The 25,719-nt window shown below is 43.4% G+C and overlaps 1 protein-coding gene across 2 annotated transcripts in view; it reads right to left on the reverse strand.

Annotated features, from left to right (window-relative positions):
• The window catches only part of LOC126259988 (nephrin-like), a 666,808-nt gene that overhangs the window by 73,647 nt on the left and 567,442 nt on the right, over positions 1-25,719 (reverse strand). For both annotated transcript variants that reach the window (XM_049957120.1, XM_049957121.1), the window contains exon 6: positions 3,130-3,281. In XM_049957120.1, coding sequence (XP_049813077.1) covers positions 3,130-3,281 — 152 coding nt within the window. The remainder of the gene's footprint in view (positions 1-3,129; positions 3,282-25,719) is intronic.

The raw sequence follows: 25,719 nt of genomic DNA on the forward strand, positions 1-25,719 counted from the left end.
AGTTAAAACCTAAGTAAATGTATTAAATTATATTTGCAACCGGTTTCCTGTGTTATTTCTCCACTGAAACTTACAAACGGTTGCTGAAAGGCAGTCATTTTTAAAACAGGATGACTGATTTCTTTGTAACGTGGGTGTGAATCAGTTTCCTTGTGGAAAATGTGACAAGTCTTATACAGATCAGACAACCCGCACCGTTCATGAGAGGTGCGTGGAACAAAGAAGATACACACTCTTACTACAGACAAATAATTCAGTTATGATATAACATTGTACAGATACGGGTTATTTCAGACGACACGCACCGTTCATGAGAGGTGCGTAGAACAAAGAAGATACACACGCTTACTACAGACAAATAATTCAGTTGTGATAGAACATTGTACAGATACGGGTCATTCGGTTAACTAACGTGTAGATTTTAACACCCACCTCTTCCTTTTGGGATTGTGTTTTCAAGGAAGTCATAAGAATTAGATTAACCAATAACTTCATAAACAGAAATAATGGTTTTAATTTGGATAAGGCGTATAGATTGAAAATGAAACTGCAAAAAGGTCAAAATTTAAGGAGATGGAACCTGGATAAACTATAAGAACAGAGGTTATAGAGAGTTTCCGAGAGAGCATTAGAGAACGATTGATAAGAACGGGGGAAAGAAATACAGCAGAAGAAGAATGGGTAGCTTCGAGAGATGAAATAGTGAAAACAGCAGAGGATCAAGCAGGTAAAAAGACGAAGGCTACTAGAAATCCTTGGATAACAGAAGGGATATTGAATTTAATTGACGAAAGGAGAAAATATAAAAATGCAGTAAATGAAGCAGGCAAAAAGGAATACAAAGGTCTGAAAAATGAGATCGACAGGAAGTGCAAAACAATTAAGCAGCAATGGCTAGAGGACAAATGTAAGAATGCAGAGGCACATATCACTAGGGGTGAGATAGATACTGCCTACAGGAAAATTACACAGACCTATGGGCAAAAAGAGAACCACTTCTCTGAATATCAAGAGCTCAGATGGAAAACCGGTTGTAAGCAAATAAGGAGGGGAGGGGGGGGGCAGAAGGGTGGAATGAGTATATAGAGGGTCTATACAAGGGCGATGTACTTGAGGGCAATATTATGAAAATGTAAGAGGACGTATATGAAGATGAGATGGGAATACTGCGTGAAGAATTTGGCAGAGCACTGAAAGACCTAAATCGAAACAAGGCCCTGGGAGTAGACAACATTCCATTAGAGCAGCGAATAGCCTTGGGAGAGCCAGCCCTGACAACACTCTACCATCTGATGAGTAAGATGTATGAGACAGGCGAAATGCACTCAGCCTTCAAGAACAATATATGAATTCCAATTTCAAAGAAAGCAAGTCTTGACAGGTGTGAAAATTACTGAACTATCGGTTTAATAAGTCACAGCTGCAAAATACTAACACGAATTCTTTACAGACGAATGGAAAAATTGTTATAAGCCGACCTCGGTGAAGATCTGTTTGGATTCCATAGAAATGTTGGAACACGTGAGGCAATACTGAAAGACTTATCTTAGAAGATACATTAAGGAAAGGCAAATCTTCATTTCTGGCACCTGTAGATTTACAGAAAGATTTTGACAGTGTTGACTGCAATACTCTCTTTCAAATACTGAAGGTGGCAGGGATCAAATACAGAGAGCGAAAGGCTATTTTCAATTTGTACAGAAACCAAATGGCAGTTATAGTAGTCGAGGGTCACGAAAGAGAAGCAGTGGTTGAGAAAGGAGTGAGACAGGGTTGTAGCCTATCTCCGATGTTATTCAATCTGTATATTGAGCAAGCAGTAAAGGAAACAAAAGAAACATTCGGAGTAGGAATTAAAATCTATTGAGAAGAAATAAAAACTCTGAGGTTTTTCGACGACATTGTAAGTCTGTCAGAGACAGCAAAGGTCCTGGAAGAGCAGTTGAATGGAATGGACAGTGTCTTGAAATCTTGAAAGGAGGATATAAGATAAACATCAACAGAAGCAAAACTAGGATAATGGAATACAATCTAATTAAATCAGGTGATGCTGAGGTAATTAGATTAGCAAATGAGACACTTAAAGTAGTAGATGAGTTTTAGCTATTTGGGGAGCAAAATAACATAATGGTCGAAGTAGAGACTGGCAATAGCAAGGAAAGCGTATCTGAAGAAGATAAATTTGTAAACATACAGTGTAGATTTACGTGTCAGGAAGTCTTTTCTGAAAGTATTTGTATGGAGTATAGCCATGTATGGAAGTGGAACATGCACGATAAATAGTTTGGACAAGGAGACAGTAGAGCTTTTGAAATGTGGTGCTATAGAAAAATCCTGAACATTATATCGGTAGATCATGTAACTAATGAGGAGATACTGAATAGAACTGGGGAGAAGAGGAATTTGTGGCAGAACTTGACTAGTAGAAGGGGTCGGTTGGTAGGACACTGAGGCATCAAGAGATCATCACTTTAGTACTCGAGGGAAGTACGGAGGGTAAAAATCGTAGAGGGAGACCAAGGTATGAATACACTAAACAGATTCAGAGGTATTTAGGTTGCAGTAGTTACATGGAGGTGAAGAAGCTTGCACAAGATAGAGTAGCATGAAAGCTGCATCGAACCAGTCTCTGGACTGAAGACCACAACTACTACAAGGCATAGAATCTTGCTCTTGGTGTAATTAAATTGCAGAGAAGCAGTCAAGATGTTACCGCTGCCGAATATACATGGATAAGCAATCGAATGTCTGAACGATTTCACCACAGGTGACGCTTGTGTTAATATAGCTCTTTGCCGCCGACCATCATCTGTGACCCGCATGCGCAGTACCGCCACGGTGGAGTATACAAAGCCGCGCTTGGCACCTTCCCTTGTCGACAGTCTTCCTAGTCAGTCTAAGCTTGGCCGAACGATACGCGGCTGAAATAACAATGGAAGGAGTTATATTTACGCGGCTGCATGCCCGAAATCTAGTGGATGCTCCGTTGTACGTCACAGCCTACATGGAACTTACCGTAGGCTTCTGGAACCTGTCACCTGGTTGGACCTGGACCGTTGCAGCCTGTTAATCAAGATTCGTAGTTTCGCTGTGCCCTGTAACCTGCGCGTGAGGTGGTGCCGGACTCACCATCTCGCGGGTGTTCCGCAGCGGCACACCTCCCTTCCACCAGGTGACGACGGGCGGCGGCCGCGTGCCCACCACCTCGCAGCTGATCTCGTACGTGTTGTCCGCCGACAGCGGCCGCCTCTGGCTCGTCAGCTGCACCCACAGCGGACGCACTGCAACAAACAACGGACCGCTAGTGTTATTCTCAGTGCAACATCTCAAAGCATGTACGCAACCACACAGAACAGTGACGCCTGTGCAGTCCGCGCCTTGTAACGTGCGTATCCGAGTACACTGCATGGCAAGAAGAGTAAATACCCAGAAAGGGAAGACGAAACGAAATGAAACTTCAAGGGTTGAGAGGACGCATAATATTATTTCAATGATTAAAAAAAAATCGAATAAATTTACAAAACACTTGATAGTGTAAACCTCAACATCATATAGACAGTTCATACAGACACGTGCCATTTGTGAACGAGCATTGTCCTGTTGAAAATGGCACAACGATGCTGTCACATGAGAGGTAACGCGCGAGGACGCACGATGTCCGTGAAATATCAAAAATGGCTCTGAGCACTATGGGACTCAACATCTGTGGTCATAAGTCCCCTAGAACTTAGAACTACTTAAACCTAACTAACCTAAGGACATCACACACATCCATGCCCAAGGCAGGATTCGAACCTGCGACCGCAGCAGTCGCGCGGTTCCTGACTGAGCGCCTAGCGTGAATTATCGTTGCGCCGTCAGAGTTCCCTCACTCACAGCAAGCTGTGATCTGAAGTCGTACACGATGACTTCCCACACCATGAGAAATACCGCCATCCTTCTCCAAAACACTGCAAGTACATATAGTCTTCCCAGGTCGCCGCCGCACGATAGCCATCCTGGGCAGTGAATCCGATACCATTCATCCATGGTTCTCAGTTACGATATACTTGGTGATCATTAGGGCGATTCTCTATTGTGGTCATCAGGCGTTGTCGACTGGACCATCCCGGGTAGTACAGACTTCTGATTCATCGCTGTACAGAGTGCGACGCCATGCATCAGCGTATAATGGTTCCCGGTTACGATATGCTTGGGCTCAATACGGCGATCCTGTTTCGTGGTGGTCAGGTCTGGGTGTCTGAAATCTTGACGATGAGTATGCTGATCCTCATGTTCACATATTCACATGCATTTCAACCGCTGGCCATTGTCGCACCCGAATACCACATAGACGTAGATATTGCACGATTCTACCAGGAAGCCAAATAGAAAGCCACAATCAGGCCGCTTTCAAAGTGTATTAGTCGCTGATAACAAGGTCCCACATGCACATACCACATAGCCATGGGTCCTACGCAGTGGTCACTCATAATGTACACTGTTGCAACTCAATATGTACTCAACAGGTCTGGTAATAACTCTACACCTCAACAACACTAATAGGTAAAGGAAGTTAGCGGACATGTACCATCATGCGTGATTTCTGTTACTGCCTTATTGACATAAATTCCTCTGTAACAGGTAGGCCTCTGGCAGTCACAATTTCAGTTAATTACAACACAAACTAAGTAAGATACCAGATCTCAATAATAGGTCAATAAAAACAGGTAGGCCCGCATCTCGTGGTCGTGCGGTAGCGTTCTCGCTTCCCACGCCCGGGTTCCCGGGATCGATTCCCGGCGGGGTCAGGGATTTTCTCTGCCTCGTGATGGCTGGGTGTTGTATGCTGTCCTTAGGTTAGTTAGGTTTAAGTAGTTCTAAGTTCTAGGGGACTTATGACCACAGCAGTTGAGTTCCATAGTGCTCAGAGCCATTTGAACCAAAAACAGGTAGGTCACGATTAACAAGAGTTTCAGCTAACCAAAATTACGAAATAGCTTTTATTTTATTAGGAGGGAACAGGCAAGCCTTCAATAACAACTGCTTGAGTTGACAGGCCTCCAATAACAGCTTCAGTTAAGTGAAACTACCAAATAGAAAATAGGCAGCCTTCTTTAATAACAGCTTCAGTTAAACAAGACTACCAAACAGAAAACAGGTGGGTCTTCATGAATAACTGCTTCAGTTAAGGAACCAACAGTATGAATTTCCTCATCAGAAGCGATGCACCAGAAGGCTTATCGCAAGAAGCACAGACTACACCAAACACGAAGGCCAAGAAAGGTTACAACGAGCGAATCGGCCTTACAACGTTTTTTCGTTGAGTAAACACCGGCAAAAGAAATATTAACGCAGCAAGGTTAATTACTTGAAAGCAAGTAAAAGGTAAACCCGCATGCCTGCAAGATACCGTCTCTACAACGACGGCAAAACGCCCGAAAGAAAACTAGGCTGTCAAACCCAATTACATAGCCTCAGCAATAGCAGATGTTGAGATCCAGGCCCCCACTAAACCAATGTAATTGACAGAGAGATGACGTCTGCAATGTCCGAAGGTATCTCGAAACTGGCACCCGGCCTAATTACGAGAGGAAGGTACTTATGCGGTGTTCGAATACATTTGACAGGGACGCCAGCTAACATCCAAACATACAGGTACTGGGTGACGTCGGGGAGGCGGGGCGGGGTTCCGGCCACGGCACGTTATCGTTCCTGCTCAGGAAACACCATCATCTCACACAGTTTAAGGTATCCTGTTAACAAACAACCAAGGCCAGTATCGATCCATGAAAGCAAACGGCAGCCACAATTCAAGGAACCAACTGTTGGTGAGAACGGTTAGCTAAGAAATCGCAATATCCCAACAGACCTATAGGTATTAATAAGAAAATAACAATTAAGACCTGAAAGTCCAAAACTTATCTGAAATTCACGAATAGAAGCTAAAGTTTGCAGGTCCAAAGGGGGCCCAGAATTCAGCGCAGCGAGACTGGCTTCAGCTGTCTATCGGTGTGCCACGTCCCAGAGCTGGCTGGCCAGACCACGCACGAAGACGGCACTCGAACTCAGTCTTCGATTCAAATCGGCCCCCAAATATGCCCAGCAACCAGTCGCTGGACCTCTTGCCCGAGACGTTCGCGCAAGTGCTCGCCTTACACGCCGGGCGGACCTCTCCCACCGTCCTCCTTGCTCCATTACCACTCCCCAACTCGCTCCCCCCCCCTTCTCCCCCCCCCTCACCCTACTACACGCCCCGTACCCATCAACAGCCTCGAGCAAAGATCCTAGTGGCCTCAAACCAGAGGGTCATGACAAGACATATTGAGCTAGTGGCGTCACGAATTCGAAAGGGACGCCAGCAACCCCGCCACGGCTCACTAAGCACAACCACAGTTACCGCAAAGCTCGCAAAATATATCACTATTTACACATTCCAAATGGAATCACAAGAGCCTCTTAAGTAAAGCGCAGAGTAAAGCAATTAAATACAACTCGCTTCCATTTTCGATAAAGAGAAGCGACCTGGTCCCTTACACTGATTGACAATATAAAAGTAGTACACAACACCCAGACTTACACTTTTTGTTTTGTTCTCCAAACAAAATTCATTACAGCTTAACTGAATACGTATATCTCGTCGGTGGAGTTAGGATTCTCTCTTTATAGAGACGCCTTTGAAAATATCAACCAAATGAAGTTTACTTACACTGAAAGCCAAAACATTATGACCACCGACCACGACGACGCTGGTTGTCGCCTGAAGGTGTTGCGGGCACGTGACGGGGTAACAAAAGTTTGTAAGCGGAGCAGACATGGATGTATGGTCACCCTAGCGAAGATATGGGCTGCAAACTAGGAAATCCATTGAGATAAAGGTCCTCGACAAAGGGCAGATTATTATTAAGCTGATCATGTGGACTAGTATCTCGACAACGCCGAAGCTCGTCGAATGCTACGGTCGTGAGCATCAACGGAAAGAGATAGAAGGACAGTGAAACTACCATTAGGCGCTAAATAGATGATGACTAACTGACAACCTCAGCTGCCGACAGGTGTTGTCGTTATACCTCGATGTGGACAGCTCAAAATGCGTGCCCCGACCGGGACTCGAACCCGGGATCTCCTGCTTACATGGCAGACGCTCTATCCATCTGAACCACCGAGGACACAGACGAATAGCGCGACTGCAGGGACTTGTCCCTTGCACGCTTCCCGTGAGACTCACATTCCCAACTGTCCACAATTCTACATATGTATTGTACCTTATAGACATTTGCCCACCCACTGATTACTCTCGCACGCTTTGGCGATTCCCGTAAGAGTCTGGGCAACCTGTGCGCATTCGCACAGGCGAAGGTCAATGGCTGGGTAGCCTTTTAACTATATATACGAAGACAGCAGCTTGTTCTCGAAAGAACAGTTTTGTATAACAACAACACCTGTCGGCAGCTGAGGTTGTCAGTTAGTCATCATTTATTCCAGGGAAAAGCTGCACGGTCATCAACAGTAACTGTTCTTTCGAGAACAAGTTACTGTCTTCGTATATATAGCTAAATAGATGGATGTCCACGACTCTTCACACAACGTGGCAGCGAAGGCTTCTCTGCTCAGCAAAGCACGATAGATGGTTATCTATTGCATCTTTGCTGAAATGGCACAATACTGGTGCACGCACGAGTGTTTCAGAGTGGACCGCTCATCGTCCATCGTTGAACACGGAGCTCCGCAGCAGACCATCCCCACGTGTTCACATGTAGATCCAACGACATCGTCGGGATTCCACCGTCGATCGATAGAAACGTGTCGGCTTATCGGGTGAATCACATTTTTGCTACACTATTTCGATAGTCTTCTCCACGAATGCCGTCACCGAAGTGAACGGCGGCTGGAAACTTGCACCGCTCCACGGACGCAAGTTGGTGGGAGCAGCATCATGCTGTGGGAGACATTCTCGTGCGCTAGTGTCGGACCTGCTAGTAATCGAAGACACGCTGACAGCTGGCAGCCCGCTGCATAACTTCATGCTTGATGTCTTCCCAGACGGCGTTGTCATCTTTCACCAGTGTAACTGTCAGTCTCTCGGAGCCAGAACCCTGCTACAGCGTTTGAGAAGCATTATAGTGAACAGACGTTTATGTCTCAGCGACCAAATTCGCCTGATGTAAGTGCTATGGAAACTATCTTGGTCGCTATGGGGCGCCACCATCGCGTAGGCAAATCAGTGGCCCGCTATTAATGCGAACCGAAACTATGTCTACGAACAAGTCTACGCACAGATGTAATTTGCGTACGCAAATCAACGGCCCATTATTTACCCGAATTACATGAGTTACGCGTTGTAATGCCACAAATCCCACAAATCTACGAACAAACTGCGGGATCCGTGATGCCAGAATCAGTGATCTATTTCGTTGCAGAGACAAACAGACAAGCTATTAAGCAGGTGGTCATAATGTTTTGGCATATTAGTGTATATTCTGTAAATAGTCGTGCAGTGGAAAGACACGAAATGGAAATCTCGACCATAAACATATCCAAACGATCCGAACGCGAACGTGTAAAGCAATCAGGACCACGAATTCGATCTTTTTCAGTTGATGCACAGAGAGTGTCAGCTGTATCCGATATCAGTGATACTATTCAATATCACACCAACATTTATTGACGTAGATGAAGCTTTGCTAGTTTACAGTACGATTTTGGAATAAGTGAAGATTTATATGTGTAGGATTTTTAGAAATTTGGGCTACTCGATGAATTCAGAAAGAGATTCGTATGAGCGGGTTTGTTCGAATGGGATCACTTGATTCTTTTGTGTTAACCTCTTAGTTTGTTATTTATTCAGAGTTACAAGTTAACTTGAAGCCAGCGGGCACTACACTAACCAAAGAGAAAGGTATCTCAAACATTTTTACGATATTGGAGTGCCCGTGTTATTACGAATTTATTACGAATTGCGTGCATGCATATTTAAAGAAACATCGCACTGCTTTGCACAGGCATGTGCCATATCGCAATTATCCGCCGACACCGGACAAGCGACTTTCATGTAAAATATTTCGCTCTTACAGGAATATACGGTACGTAATGAATGTATGAGTACACGGTTTAGACAACTGGCTGACACCATACGGAAGTTTGGGTTTGGCCGTAAGTTGCTTGGATAGCCTAATTGCAGTCAGGCTTCAGCGGCGCAGGGGTCGGGACGGAGTTTACGCCTCTGCCACATGTATGCGCGATAGGTGTTTACGCTGTGTAGCTGTGTGCCGTGGTAGTACGCAGAACGAATCGTAGTCTTGTGGTTCCGCAAATAGACACCGAACTTTATATTTATTAACGAATATGCTCCACCGAAGGCTTACGGTATGAGGCAGAAATCGAACCTGACGTTTTAGTGGGAATACTCTTCTCCGTAGTCAGCAGCGTAGTCTACATCAAGCTCATTGATGAGGCAGCATATGAGGAACTACTACTCCGACACTGACAAGTACGTCGTTTCTGTCGTTCGGACGGGAATATTCAGAGCGGTTATAACTTAACACGCCGGCGTAGGACTAAGAACGATCCGCGTCTTTGAGCTTCCATTCGAAGTTCCAGAAGAATTGGTGACGAAAGCATTGCGTCCTTACGGAACGGTTCTATCCCTTGTGCCTACAAAATTGGCGAGTTTCAAAACGTACCCTATCAATGGAGTCAGACAAATGCGGATCGAACTATGAAAATACGTGCCGTCGTACCTGTGCATCGCTGGTTGTAGGGCAATTGTCATCTATGACGAACAACCACGAACGTGCTCTGGGTGTGAAAAGCCGGCCAGAGAGGCCGAGCGGTTCTAGGCGCTACAGTCTGGAACCGCGCGACCGCTACGGTCACAGGTTAGAGTCCTGCCTCGGCCATGGGTGTGTGTGATGCCCTTAGGTTACTTAGGTTTAAGTAGTTCTAAGTTCTAGGGGACTGATGACCTGAGATGTTAAGTCCCATAATGCTCAAAGCTATTTGAGCCACTTAGGCTTATGTGTTCACGTCGAAATAATCTTCTTTGCTCAGAGCCATTTGAACCATTTTTAGTTGTGAAACGGAGGGACACGTACTTTCTGAGTGTGCGCAGTGGAGCTTGTTACAATTGCCACGAGATAGTCCACCACTCACGCCGCATCCGTCAATGCTCCCAGTGACATATATTGCGGCATTACTCGATGGCGTAGGACGCGCGAGAGAAAAGTACCGGAACGTATAGACAGAAGCAGATCATGGTGAACCATGGAAGGATGACGTAACGCTGGACCGCGTACAGCAGTTAAAGGACGCCTTTTCTTCGGTGCCGCTCGCAGCTCCTTCTAATACGGCACTTACGGACGTTTATAAATCGACGGCGCACTATTCCGAAGTCCCCCAAGACCATCAAGAAGTCATGCTGACCTCTGACCCTGAGGCTCGGCATCGGAAACAGCGGTCACCAAAACGCCGGAAGAAGCGCCGCCTCACGTTGGAGAACGACCAACCAGATCCAGCAGGCAAGGCTAAGGCGTTCCGCGTACGGAGCAGACCATGGACAGAGAAGAACAGCCCAGCATGGATGCAGGGGTGGCCAGCGGGACGGCGGGACGACCTTCCGTGATGATGCTCCAGGGACAGAGGTGTCTTATCGACGGCAACAGGATACTGGGGAGGCTATGGCCACTACAACGCATCACAGCGTTAGGACGCAGGGGGACTGATCACAAGACCCAACCCAGTGGGGAACAGGCGATCCTGGAGGAACAACACCCATACACTCTCCCAGAGTGAGACCGGAAGAGTGCACGAAGTAACGGCAGTCCACATGCGGGGACGACAGGGGACGGTAGAAAGAAACGATCTGTACAGGTCAGTATTACTCATTATAAGTTTTACGTGGGTTTTAAGTATGGATTTTATTACCACATACTGTCTGTCAGTTTATTTTTTATTGTCAGACGACCGTTTTTCCATATGAAATTACTTTAATTAACGACTATGCATACTACATTTTAAATATTGAATTTAAATAATGGTTAGTCAAGAGCACCCTATCATTAGCACCTCCTACAGGTCTCAGTTATTTGTGTTAATACAGGACGCAGCCACGCCATCACCAGCACTTATTATCTGCCCTCGTACACAGATGTACCGGAATATTTTTATGATATGCCTAGCTCGTATCCACGCCTGTTAATCATGTTAACATTCCTTTTTTTTTTTTTTTTTTTTTTTTTTTTTTTTTTTTTTTTTTTTTTTTTTTGCTCTTACAGAGGTGCTTATCGACGGCAACAGGATACTGGGGAGGCTATGGCCACTACAACGCATCACAGCGTTAGGACGCAGGGGGACTGATCACAAGACCCAACCCAGTGGGGAACTAGATTTTGCTTCAGTTAACTGAACTTAGTTTGACATACCGTTGTTTTCATTTTTGTAACATAAGAGTATATAAAGATGGCGATGGCCGAAACAGGTAATTTATTTATTGTACAACTTATGAAGGACTTTTACAAATAAGTTGCCATAATATGATTGCGAACACATTTACAGACTTTATGTCTTCAATTGATACATTAGATCAGTATTAAAGAAGTCTATTACGGAAGTTGCAATATTGTCTTACTAATTGGTTTCGTCATTCTGGCGATACATCCGGATACAGACGACTTTTTGTAAGTCAATAGTCTTTCGACTAGTTAGATGTCAACGCCTCTTTTCCACACAATTCAGTGCTCAAGACGTAGTGTTTCCGGAATTACTTCAGTCAGTCACACAGCTGATGGCTCTGAGCACTATGGGACTCAACTGCTGTGGTTATAAGTCCCCTAGAACTTAGAACTACTTAAACCTAACTAACCTAAGGACAGCACACAACACCCAGCCATCACGAGGCAGAGAAAATCCCTGACCCCGCCGGGAATCGAACCCGGGAACCCGGGCGTGGGAAGCGAGAACGCTACCACACGACCACGAGGTGCGGGCCACACAGCTGATTCAGATGCAACTTTGCCTATCTTTTGCGTTGTTAGCACTGTGATAGGTAAGAAAAATACGTCTGGCAGGAGGAAACTTAAAGCTGTATACCTACCTTTAAGGGATGAGGGACAGTGCGCTGTCCACACCCGATAAAATCTGACAAACTAATCTAAGCAGTATACTTATATGCATATGGCGTCTGTTCTTTCGAACATGTCCGAAAGAACAGACACCGTATCCATATAAGTACATAGTTCTAGCAATACTGGCCATGACCTTTCTCTTCGGTGCGGATGCACACATATTACCCGAAGCTGTACGGGACTTGGTAAGAATGTCTTCCACGAGTAATGAGTGTGTTGGGTAGGGACACTACGAATGTAGTATGTGGACATACATGGTGAAAATGTGGGTCACACGGGAGGCGCGTGCAAGATAGTCCCTGCAGTCGCACTATCCTCTGTGCCCTCTGTGGTTCAAATAGATAGAACGTCTGCCATGTAAGCAGGAGATCCCGGGTTCGAGTCCCCATCGGGGCACTTATTTTCACCTGTCCCCGTTGACGTATTTCAACGCCCGTCAGCAGCAGAAGGAATTAATATATAATTCGAATCTAAGCAGTGGTTAGCACCCTGGACTCGCATTCGGGAGGACGACGGTTCAATCCCGCATCCGGCTATACTGATTTAGGTTTCCCGTGATTTGCCTAAATCGCTTCGGGCAAATGCCGGGATGGTTCCTTTGAAAGGGCATGGCCGAATTCCTTCCCAAATCCGATGAGACTGATGACTTCACCGTTTGGTTTCTTCCATCAGATCAACCCAACTAATCTAAGGCCTCTGCTTCTCGTAAGCTTCTTACCTGTTTCTTTCAGATTCTGCAGGGACCCTGCTGTGGGATTAGCAAGTCCAAGAGATTAGATCTGGTGTCATGTATGGCTTTTCCACAGAGTCTGTGTAGTTACTGGGGCGAAATTTTCCCCTCTCAGCCGTGGTTTTGAGTCGGTCCGCGGTGTGGAATGATGCGTGGGAGGGGGGGGGGGATGCCCTGGTATCACACGTGTTAGTGTACTGCCGGGGAAAGGCAAGTTCACGGATTCGAATCATGTTCCAGCACACAGCTTTAACTATAGGGAAATATAGTTGTTCACAATGTTGACAAACTGTATACAATGATCCATGTCCGTATAAACGCACTAACTCATTCGGAAAATAATTCACTTCGCCGACGTTTGTGAGGCAGTTCTGTTCCACAATGCAGCTGGGGAATATAAAACAAAGGATTTGTGTACTGTAAGCAAGATGTGATAGTTACTTTCTGACGATAACAGTGTAAAATGACGCAACGTGGCAGAATGTTTCTTTCTTGTTATTCGAAGGACAAAAAAATGAAATCTAATGTCGTGTGGCTAGCGCCTGCCGTCGGGCAGACCGATCACCTGATGCAAGACTTTTTAGTTCACGCCACTTTGGCCACTTGCGCGTCGATGGGGATGAGATGATGATGAAGACAGCGCTATACCCAGACCTCGAGCGGAGAAAAAATCAAACCCAACCGGGAACCGAACCCGGGCCCTTGGGCATGACAGTCTCGCGCTGATTACTCAGCTTTCGAGACGGACCGGAGGATAAAAATAAGAGAAGGTCTTGCCGGTGGGCAGTGACAGGAACGCCTCTCCGTGTTTCTCCGAAACGGCAAATTAAACTGCGGCGATGAGAGCGCGCCTGGTATAAAGCTGCCGTAAAGAATCGATATAAAACGGTAATGTACATAACCATTTCCGAGAATTGTTTCTAACTCGGTCGGATCGATCCGGTATCGGAGAGCTGCTTACAGATTTAAGGGAAAAGAAGAGGGGTGGGCGTAAAAACAGATAGCCCCTCCCCATCCCCCCACGCACCCTCCATCAGCTGCCTCCAAACCGCGCTCTGTCCCTAACGATCTCATTTTTCATTCGCCGCGCATCTATAGCCGTTCTCAGAGAGGGTGGATGGATTCCGATTTACGCCGCCATTTAGTCATTCATAGCGGGCCGATCTTGTCAGTATTCGCAACGCGAGGGAAGAGGCCGGCGGTGGAAGAGCGTGGAGGGGCTCGTCACACAGTTGAAAGAGCGAGATTACTCACGGTACTCAAAAGCCAGCTCCCACTAAAAGCAACTAGTGCGCGGCGGAGGGAATTTGTGCGCATCACTGGAGACGTCGAATATTTCGGGCTGCTGAGTGCTTCTTTCCTAGTTCAACTATTGATGTAGGAGCTCTACTACGCCCGCCCCCTTCTATTACTCACATTTTATTTATTTACCTGTGACTAATTTTTGTTTCATTCATTGTTAAACATCTCATGTTAAACAGTGTGCGTTCTTATAAATGTGCACCACTTGCCTGACGTAATCGAGAATTTTTACTTTTTCATGTGCTGTGCGAACTTTACCAATAGCTGCAAAAAGAAGTAGTTTATTTTACCAGCACCTTTGTTCATTGAGACTATGTTCTTGCCAAAAACGGAAGTACAGAATACTCCTTCTGATACCAAACATGTTTATCAAGTCACCCTGTGTCAATGATTTCTTATAATAGCAGTTGAACAAAACCTCTTGATTTGCATCCAAACTACTCTTGATGGAAGGATACACTTTTAAAAAATGTTCGTATTTCTAGTGTAAATACGAAAGTGAGTGTAGCTGAGGTCCTCGATACAGCTTCACCGACTCATGAAGTCACTTTTCAAGGTGACCTATACCTCGGGCTACATTGCAGATGAGTACCTCATCACAACTAAGATTTCGTGCTCAAATTTGCGGGCTTATCCAACTCACGACCAAATTATCACCATTCACATAACCTACACCTCCGCCTACGCTACATAATAGTCTCCCACTTCAACATGCGTTCCAAAAAATAACAGAGGTGTCAAAAAAATACAGTAACGTCAGTTTCTGTTCTCTATCTGCGCGCGTATCAAGTCACTCAGAAACACCATTATGTCACGGGTCAAGGCATTCGTCCGGGCTTGATTGATTCAGCTGAACCAAGAAGTGACTTTTACAGCGATATGTTCACACTAAACAAATGCCATTTTTTTCCACTTTAGGCTGGTGTTATCTTTTTTTACATTTTGATATTTAATTTACAGTTTCGGAAAACCTGTGTATGCCTTAATATTTGGCTTTAAGTAAAAACATGACAGTAATATTCAGTGCTCCAACTGTATTGCATTATCCGTCAGATTTTGTTAATTCATGTGCATGTGTATGCTTCGAACTGATAAAATGTCGTTTTACAGTCCAGCCTCGACCCTCAAAAAACCGTTTAACAGCGTCAGGCTGAAACTCTCCTTTCGAGAAAACGTCCTTGGTGTTCGTGGTTTTCAGTTGTTCCCTCTGCATTCACAGGAGCTGCTTCTATCTTGACCAGGTGTGCACTGTTTGCTTTGTTTTGTTTTCTGGAATTATTCTCATATGCGATTTCATCGGCAGTGGAGCGTCAGGCCGCGGAATAGATTAAACAGCAGAGCGTGATGTGATACTTGCTTTCAAACCCGAAATGGATATTGGTAGTTTCTGGAGTCAACGGAGATGATGCAGCAAGATTTACAGTATCTCGCTTCTCGTCTTACAGAAAAAATTTAAACTTATCGAATATATATATATATATATATATATATATATATATATATATATATATATATATATATATATATATATATGTGTGTCGGTCAGAGCACAGACCGCTAGCCTCAGTAATCAGACGCTCCCCTGAAGTCAGGCTATACGTTACTAACAGTACTGAAATACGTTGCCTTCATTTCATTCGATGAAAATTTTTTGTCCACTGTACAAAAAGTATAATTTTTTTTAATTACAATGGATCAAATTAACTAAGTTTTCCACTCCTGTCTGCAGCTTATTTCACTGTTCGAAAGCTGGAATAATAAACATTCCAAATATAAAATGTCGATTCAAAACACCTTCTACCGAACAGCCGAGTTCCAGCACCATCTGTACAAAGATGCACTTATAGAGAGTTCCAGTTGTCGTGGGTTCAGGAGGACTTGTTATGTAACAAGTAAAGAGTGTACCCTATAAAAGAGAGGGACTCAGGAAGCTTATTCAAAACAAGTCCGTTCCGTCTGAGATCGCACCACTTCCTAGTGCCAAGGAACCGAGCTTTTTCAAGGGTTTCGGGTTTTACAACTGTGACAGTCCTATTATTTAATTTACAACTTTGAAATATCTCACTAGGATTAAATAAATCAAGAAATGAAGTGCTTTGTCCTCGCTGAGACAATGAGTCGAAAAACAGATAACATATGTGAAACACATACATGCCGAAAACTCAGCCGAGTGGTCCCTCATCGTCTTATTGATTAAAGTTTACTTTCCTGTGATACATTTAATACACGACTATTGTATTAAATATATTTTCCTCGTGACATCGTTAAACTCCTAATACTATAAAAAGAAACGATTCTAAGTTTATATCTGAATTTACTTTAAGGAGAAATGCTTGGAAAATAAGTCTGTAAGTATTTTCTTTTCATATAGACGCCCAGAAATAAATAAATCTGTAACGCAGCGGCGAGCCACTAAATTAACATATTTTGAATCTATTTCAATTTCTCTCGCCATAGCCAGTTTTGAACCGAATCATTGTGTCATCTGACGAGCGCAGCACAATCAGTATCGTCGAATGAATTTTACATCGTTTCATATAAGAAATTCGGCATCACAGATGTCGATGGTGGGAAGAAGAATTTATACAATCAAAACTGAAGATTGCTATTCATTTCCATTCACCAAGAAAATGAAGTATCGTGAATGGAAAACTGCTTTGTTTACACTAAAATGTCCCAGTATTCGTGGAACCTCACTCACATGAAATACGCATACAGGTATCGCGGGATATGTCCTAGATATTCAGGGATATGACGGAAACGATCATTCGGAGAGAAGAAGTCTCGTGCTCTAAAATGCATACCTTAAGAGCGATGAGGAGTTCAGTAAAAGAGACGTTTTCACAGTGGAGAAGATGAACAGGTGCTCATAGCTTTTAACTTATGTACTTTGGAGCCATAGTTTACTGGACTTTTTTCTTGTTTTGATCGACATTACCACCTCTCAAAAAATGGACGGTAAATAGCTTGCAATGGAAGAGATCTGTTTCACAGTATAGAAGATGAATAAGTACTCACAGCTCTTAAGGTATGATTTTACAGCCCATGTTTAGTAGACATTTTTGTTTTGAATAGTCTTTCCTGACACATTCCTGAATATTTACCATTACTCCTGGGACAACCTATATATTTCAGTTTTAACTCTTTCGTATTTTGGTTGTGAGTAGTAATGATTAGTTAGCAATTACTTGCAGACTGCTCGACATGAAATTATTCTAAATTGTACAGCACTAAGGCATAAAAATTTCTAATTTGAGACGATCTTTAAATCAACTAAAGACGTCAAACGTACTGCCGCTATTTCCGTTTAGTAGTCGTGATTGCGACGTAAACTAAAATTTTGATGCACTAAATCTGTTGGGGCCACGAAGGCCCAACGGTACCGACCAGTCGTGTCATCCTCAGTCCACAGGCGTCACTGGACGCGGATATGAAGGGGGGGCATGTGGTCAGCACACCGCTCTCCCTGCCGTTTGTCAGTTTACGAGGCCGTGGGGGAAACAGATTTGGGAATAGGTCCACTTCATTGTAAATCCAAGGACACTGTAACTTATATCTACTGGCTAAACGAACCTGCATCTGGGGGTGCATAAAATACAATGTAATCTATGACCGAGTTTTTATGTAGGACAGACAAGGAGGGCATTTAAAACCCGCTTTCGGGAGTACTGACCAACAAAGATAATGAGACGACCGACATAAAAGTTTTCGGGGTTTGGTACCGCGTCATAATGTAAAAACTACTGCTGCTATAGAAAAACCAGCGTTTCGGCCTTCTTGTAGCCGCTGCAATCGTGGCCGAAACACTGGTTTTTCTATAGCAGCAGTAGTTTTTACACTATGAGGCGGTACCAAACCCAGAAAACTTTTATGTCGACTGACTCTGGCCGCGGAAGCCCACGCAATTATAAAAGATAATGAGAGTTCATCAAAGTCAACGTTCGCAGAACACCTCAACGTCTATAAACACACTATTCCTCTTCTGTCATTGCTTAACATGTAAATTCTGCCCATAGATGACAAGAGCTGCAAACTAAGATGTAGACTTTCACGGCCAGAAATCTCATGACCCTTATAATTATCCGGGCTGTTATGCCGTGGTCGGTTGATGAATGCTATGTCGATTCCCAACGTTTCGTCTCCGACTGCTGGATATTCGTTTCGAGGAGACGCAAGTACTAGCGGCCACAAGCGGATATTACGGAAGGCTCTACAGGGAGCTAATCGAAACACCCAAATAATTTCAACCGAAAGGAGGAGGGTGTGAAATTAAACGGTATATGGATGCCGGTGTTAAAGAAGATGTGTACCACCCGTCCACTATTGGTGATGGCAACGGGGATCGACGGCGACGGACAGCGGCCAATTGCTCTGACGTTTTCAAAACACGTGACGTCACGCCGCGGCGCGGGAGCGCGCAGACACGGAATTTAGCGGCAGCCAGTAACGAGCCAGTGGGTGTGTTGGACCTTCCATCGAGCTAGTGACCCCCTTGAAGATGTCTCCTGCAGTCGGAGACGAAACGTTGGGAATCGACATTGCATTCATCAACCGACCACGGCATTACAGCCCGGATAATTATAATGGACAAGGGCTGCAAAATGAATCTTTTAGAGGAATTTGAAATATGTGAACATTCCCACCTAAATCAAAGAGATTTGTTGAATGATCACCTTGCACTGAAAAACAGGCACTATTAACTGTTTAACATCACTTATCAAATTTAAAAATTAGCCCATTCCCTTTATATATTAGAATTATGTGCCATCTTTTCTCTCCTGCATTATGCATGACTTTCTCATACAGCGTAGTTCTACTTTTTATAACCTTTTATGTATTTACGTTGCTGCTGGCACAACAAATGGTTCAAATGGCTCTGAGCACTATGGGACTTAACATCTGTGGTCATCAGTCCCCTAGAAATTAGAACTACTTAAACCTAACTAACCTAAGGACATCACACACATCCATGCCCGAGGCAGGATAATCACAAGCAATATGTACATTTTTAAACATATTACGGCATTACGCGTATGCTTCTGCGAAGAAAGTAGTGACTTCTGCGAAACCTATACGAATTACGTTTCTGTAATACACTTCTTACACTTCACATACATGTATAGTCATGCTCTAAAGATTTATAATATCCCTAATTTTATAAGCATCTAAAGATAACAAATTGCTCGACATTTGCCGAAACCGGTAAAGTGAAATTATTATATTCGTGTGAATGACATAATATTATCCTGATAAACCCATCTTATTCACTTCCATACATGCAACGTCACGTCTGTGATCTCAGACACCGTACCACACTGCTCACGGACAAGGGACAAGACCCGCATTCAGGAAGTACTGCGTTCAAACTCCCGTCCGCTCATTTTGATTACAAAGCTGATTCTACCGCTGGTTCTCCAATTACGACACGTGGAAAACAGACCATCTAAGACCCGATTATTATACTGCTAGGCTAAATCAAAGTTATCTTCCACCACGTTGTTTTGAGTAGAACAGAGATAAACGAGGGCACTGTGTTAAGTTTTGAGTCTGGTACAAAAATGACAGTGGCATATTAAATCTTTTGTATTTCTTTGTTGTCAACCGGTTCTAGGCGCTCAGTCCGGAACCGCGCGACTGCTACGGTCGCTGGTTCGAATCCTGCCTCGGGCATGGATGTGTGTGATGTCCTTAGGTTAGTTAGGTTTAAGTAGTTCTAAGTTCTAGGGGACTGATGACCACAGATGTTAAGTCCCATAGTGCTCAGGGCAATTTGAACCTTTTTTTTTGATCTGCGAAGTAGTTTTATTTGCCTGGATTTTCAGTGTATTCTAGTTTTGTGAATATTTCGTATTGAAAAGCGACATTATGGCCCCCGCCTTCTGTGTGCGACCTGTGCCACAACTTCTTGTCAGCTACTTGTCTCTCACATTCTCCTATCTATTTACATACAGATAATCGCTACGTATGTACATGAAATACGTATTGCGTTGTTATTGGATGTGTCTCTGTTCCATATAGACACGTTTCGCAGAGTTGTCCCAGCGCTCTGTATGGCGACGATATGCGTCACAGATCTACCCAAACAATATTGCATGTTTGGTTATTTTAGTTGTTTCTGGCTACTTACTTCCTATCTAAGCATTTAAGAGTTTATTTATCGTATAGCTACGGACGTTGTATTATTGCATATGTTGCACTAACAGCCGAAGACCTGCGTAAGATTGCCACTAGAGCGTCTTAGAACAGTAACGTCCTATTTTATGATGAAGCATGTCGACAGTTTCGTGTATAGGTATTCTTGTTTTAATGTACATGATGGATGGCGGAATTAATCACATGAGACCTATTGCTTTACAGATTGGTCATAACAACAGTTTTCACCACGGAGCTGTATCACAGTTTGTTGTGATCTCGTTACACATACTATTTGCCATATTTCTAATCCGAATTATTTTCTATTGTTCTGTGTGGCCTAAGGACGCTATGGCGATGTTTTCACTCGATCACCTTGGGACGCCCAGCTTCTCATATTGAGATTTGCTCATGACTGCATATGTTATTGTATAGGTGACTTCATATATGCAGCAGGAAGTGATTTTACGTATATTGTTTTTCTTTTCCAGTTGTCGAGTATATGGCTATCTATAGGTTGAAACTTCCTGGCAGATTAAAACTGTGTGCCCGACCGAGACCCGAACTCGGTCCCGAGTTCGAGTCTCGGTCGGGCACACAGTTTTAATCTGCCAGGAAGTTTCATATCAGCGCACACTCCGCTGCAGAGTGAAAATCTCATTCTGGTATCTATAGGTTCATTGTCGACTGGATGTTATCCGGCTGTTAGTTATGTCTTACTTAGTGTGGTAACACTTGGGTTTGGTTCTTGATCCGAATTAACTTTTATTATTTGCCGCGAATAGCACGTGGAGGTTTAAGGATGTTTCATGGATTAGTTTTATCCATTTTGGTTCTATTTTAAGTTGACTGCAGGTTTTTACTAGTTTGGTCAGAGACTACTTATGTATTTGTCATGAGCCATGGGGAGGGATTTTACAGGTTTAGTGTAACCTATTAGTTTTTGGTGCTGTAGCTTTTACATTTATTGTCCGGCGAAGAACTTAATTTTTATTCACAGTTTACTTATAACAGGCGCAGGTGGGTGAACCTTCGCACACAGTAAATGTAAACTTGAATTAATATGGATGTGTCTACTGAGAGATACAGTTCCTCTAAGTTATGAAACCTCTTCAATTGTTACACTTACTAATTATACACGATTGGCTACCCCTACGGAGCAAAGCATCTGTTGTAGCCGTTTGGTTGTTCAACAGTAAATATATTATTGCAGAAGACAATTAATTATGGTTACTTGATGGTTTAATGATCTCCCACTGGAAACGTCAAATTTTGTAAGTGGTTTGGTTTGTTATACCCTTTAGTAAGAGGTACTATTATCTTTTCCTTGTTGGTTGTTATGTTATTGTCTCATTTGAATAGGGTGGGCGAGAAGTCCATGTAGCTCTGCAACCCCTATTTGGTATCAGATGTTATTATGCAGTTTAATAGCTACGTTATTCCTTATCAATAGTTAGAATTCATATTAAAAGGTTTTCACAGTCACAGCCGAGTTTTAATTTGTAGCCACGACACATGTGACCGGTCATGGTTACACTGCTGAGGAGCGCTAAGTGATAAGTGTGTGGGTGCGCGACCCACAGCACACAGGTCAGACAGTGAGACTGATTATGGAAGCATTTCAGAAAATATCTAATAAGGCTCCATCGCGAAACGCAATACTTCTGGAATGGGAAAGACGTGCTTTTGCTTTTGGCAGTGTTAAAGACAGGCCATGGAGTGGAAGGAAGAAGACGCGAGGAGAAACATGTGCCAAAGTCTCTGCGCCCATTGAACCATCTCCTCTGAACTCGACATGTAAACGTGCTCCGGAACTCGGTACATCGAAGACAAGAATGAGAAATCCCATGAAATAAAACCTTAAGTTCAGACTCCTGAGACCGACGTTCCTAAACGAGTTATCGCATACACATCGGAATAAGGGCGTCTTAGCATACCGTGCATACCGATTTCCAAATGTATTGAGTCGTGCCAAGATAATATTTTTTTCAGATGAATTGCCATTTTTCGCAACTCACGTGCCAATAAATATTGTCGTTTGGGCCAAAAAGAATCCTCATTACACAGTCGAGGTATAAAGGAACCTGCCTAAAGTAGTGTTTTGGGCAGCAATGACATACAACATTTGGTTGGAACGTACTTTTTTGAAGGTATACGTTACAGACGTTGTTAATACCTCAGCTTCAGGAAAGGAGCCTCACAGATTTCATATGGTTGTGGCAAGACGGAACACCTTTTCACTATGCTTTTGCAGTGCTCGAGTTCGTAAATGCACACTTCCTAGGACGGTGGGTAGGTCAAGGTTCATCATCGACACTAAAGCTCTTGAAATGGCCACCAAGAAGTCCTGACCACACCACAGCGGACAACTCGTTACAGGGAGTTATTAAGGCGTGTGTATCTGCACACCGTTATGATGCAAACGAAGACCTGCGCAATGCTATTGAGGATGTATTTCGCACTATAACTCTGAACATGCTCCAAAATATGTCAAGAAGGACATGGAAGCGTATGGATATGTGTTTACAGCGTGATGAGAAAAATATCAATATATTGGACACTCAAGTGGCGGCTCGTGACCAGAAATGGTGGTCGTGCGCTATGCTCACCAAGAAAACAATTAACAAACGACAGATAGTGAGCATAGTTATCATTTTTTTGGTAGGCCTAATTCACGGTGTGAGCAGATCGTTCGCTCATGTTACTGCAGCATCTGCTCGTAATAACACCAGAACATATACACAGTACAAAATATTACTTTGTAGAATAGAAGAAATTAAGATGAACCGCCACTCTATGAATGTAAAAACTAGTAGGCCTGCCTTACTGACCTCTCTCCCTCTGCAGAATATATGTTAACGACATTCGATTTTGTCTCTGCCGTTTGATGTTGTGGTGACAACTTACATAGGAGTTCTATTATTCTTTCCTTTACGTCTGCCAACTTTACAATCATTTTTTTAACTCAGGATTTAGGAAAATAAATTTCGTCCCATAGAGAGAAACGTAATCCATGAAGCTCAAAAGTCCAGACATATGTTTATATTCCACTCTTCCATACACAACAGAGAGTTTCGTTAGATGTGTATTTGCTTTAAAAGAGAATAGAGTTCAACAAAAGCTCCGAAAGAAGTTTCTGGAAAACTGGAAGAGTAAGTGGTGAATTCCTCTGTTAGAAAGAGAGAGGCTCAGACTAGGTGGACAGTAAATTCAAATCTTTCTTTCGCCTCGTAACTTAAATCATCCATACTACTATTGCTTCCTGCACTAGATTACACACCTTCAGTTCTTGCTCTTGTATATGATAACTGTGCAAATCTGTTGCATTTTCAGTCACGCATTTCCAAATGTTTGTAATTTTATGCTCAAAAGGTATCAGCTGATATTGTGCGTAAGTTTGGTGAAATTCCTTTTTCCGTAGCTTGTATACAAAATATGTACATGGATCATAATTTTATGAAAAAACGAGAAACAGAAAATAAACTATTGCTCTTCGAAATCATTGCTAAGCCATAGGCTTATACGATAATAATTTCATTACACATTTTGCCCCGTTCGCAGTATTATTCATGCACTTGATAGTATCGTCCCTATATTTGGGAGTAGTGCTGACACCCCTGGATTGAAAAGTCCAAGGAACAGACCTCAACGTGACAGCCGTTTTCGTTCCATTTCACCGAAAATTGCTGTTCTTTGTGGAATTGCTGAAAAAGAACTACAAAGTCACTGAATTTTGGTGAAAAATATTCGCCCATTCTTATTAATCGAAACGGTTCCAAGAGTAGTGAGATTCAACTGATACACACAGTAATGAATGTGAGGCGAATTATAAAACGTTTCTTTAACACGAGCTTGCATACCGTGTGACGAACCACTTATAATTTTGACATCATCATATATTTGTGCTATTAGTTTGTGTAGACAATTGGTCAAGTGGTAATTTATCTGCTGTATGACGTACGTTGCCAAAATCTGAGCACCATGCTTTCTGGCGTTATGACGTCCTGAAATCAACTCTTCTTCCAATAACGATGTACGTATACACAATAACCACCAACCATTACAGCCAGAAACTCCACACACTTAATAGCCTTTCTGATTTCCCCTTGGGAGGCTTGAAGCACGCTTTAGAAGTGCTCATTCTGGATAGTTTTAGGGGTGCCTCTGAAAACTGTTTCTTTTTATAAATGCGATTTTAATACCGGTACCAAATCTAATTCTGCGTTAAAACTTATCAATGAACGAAAAATGACAGGAAGGGTGTGTGAAATGTCACTTACTCCCTGTTCAGTCCACGAAAGCTCTCCTCGAAAGAGATAAATTTTCTATTGAACTGACGACTTTTCTTTATAACTGTCTGCGAAATTAATAAAGTATGAATCGGCCTACGTAACTTCCGGATATGTAATTTTCCTTCAACTCGCGTAATTTGATGGGTTGATAGAGCAAGGAAATTATCTGATTCATTATTTCAGATATTGACTTGCTGTCCCAAAACTCTCTGTAGCACACGATAAAACAGCGGACAAAAAGTATAGGAAATAATTACTTCGCTCGCAGCTGCACGCGAACTTATAAGAGAGGTTCGGGAATCCCGCTTATTTCGAAGATCTGACAAATTCGGTTCTCTTTGGGAGGAGGGCGGCTGGCAGGCCACTGAGAACCTCCGCTTTACAGAGCCTGCTGAGAACCTCCGATATACAGGGCCTAAGGTTCTAGCTACTTTATACGTGCTGTGTGTGTGTGTGTGTGTGCGCGCGCGCGCTTTTTCTTTTTAAGTCATCAGTCTTCTGGCTGGTTAGATGCGGCCAGCCAAGAATTCCTCTCCTGTGTCAACTTCTTCATTTCAGAGTAGCACTTGCAACCTACGTCCTCAATTATTTGGATGTATTACAGTCTCTGTCTTCCCCTACAGTTCTTGCCTTCTACAGCTCCCTCTAATACCATGGAAGTCATTCCCTGATGTCCTAACAGATGTCCAATGATCCTGTACCTTCTCCTTGACAGTGTTTTCCACATATTTCTTTCCTCTCCGATTCACGCAGAAATTCCTCATCGCTTTCCTTATCAGTATATCTAATTTTCAACAAAAATGGTTCAAATGGCTCTGAGCACTATGGGACTCAACTGCTGTGGTCATAAGTCCCCTAGAACTTAGAACTACTGAAACCTAACTAACCTAAGGACATCACACACATCCATGCCCGAGGCAGGATTCGAACCTGCGACCGTAGCGGTCGTGCGGTTCCAGACTGTAGCGCCTTTAACCGCTCGGCCACTCCGGCCGGCTAATTTTCAACAGTCGTCTAAAGAACCACGTCTCGAATGCTTCGATTCTCTTCCACTACGTTTTTCCCATAGTCTACGTTTCACTACCGTACAATATTCTCAGAAATTTCTTCCTCGAATTAAGGCCTATGTCTGATACTTGATCTACATCATGACCATAAGTCA

This window comes from Schistocerca nitens, chromosome 5, assembly GCF_023898315.1.
Source record: "Schistocerca nitens isolate TAMUIC-IGC-003100 chromosome 5, iqSchNite1.1, whole genome shotgun sequence".
Lineage (NCBI taxonomy): Eukaryota > Metazoa > Arthropoda > Insecta > Orthoptera > Acrididae > Schistocerca > Schistocerca nitens.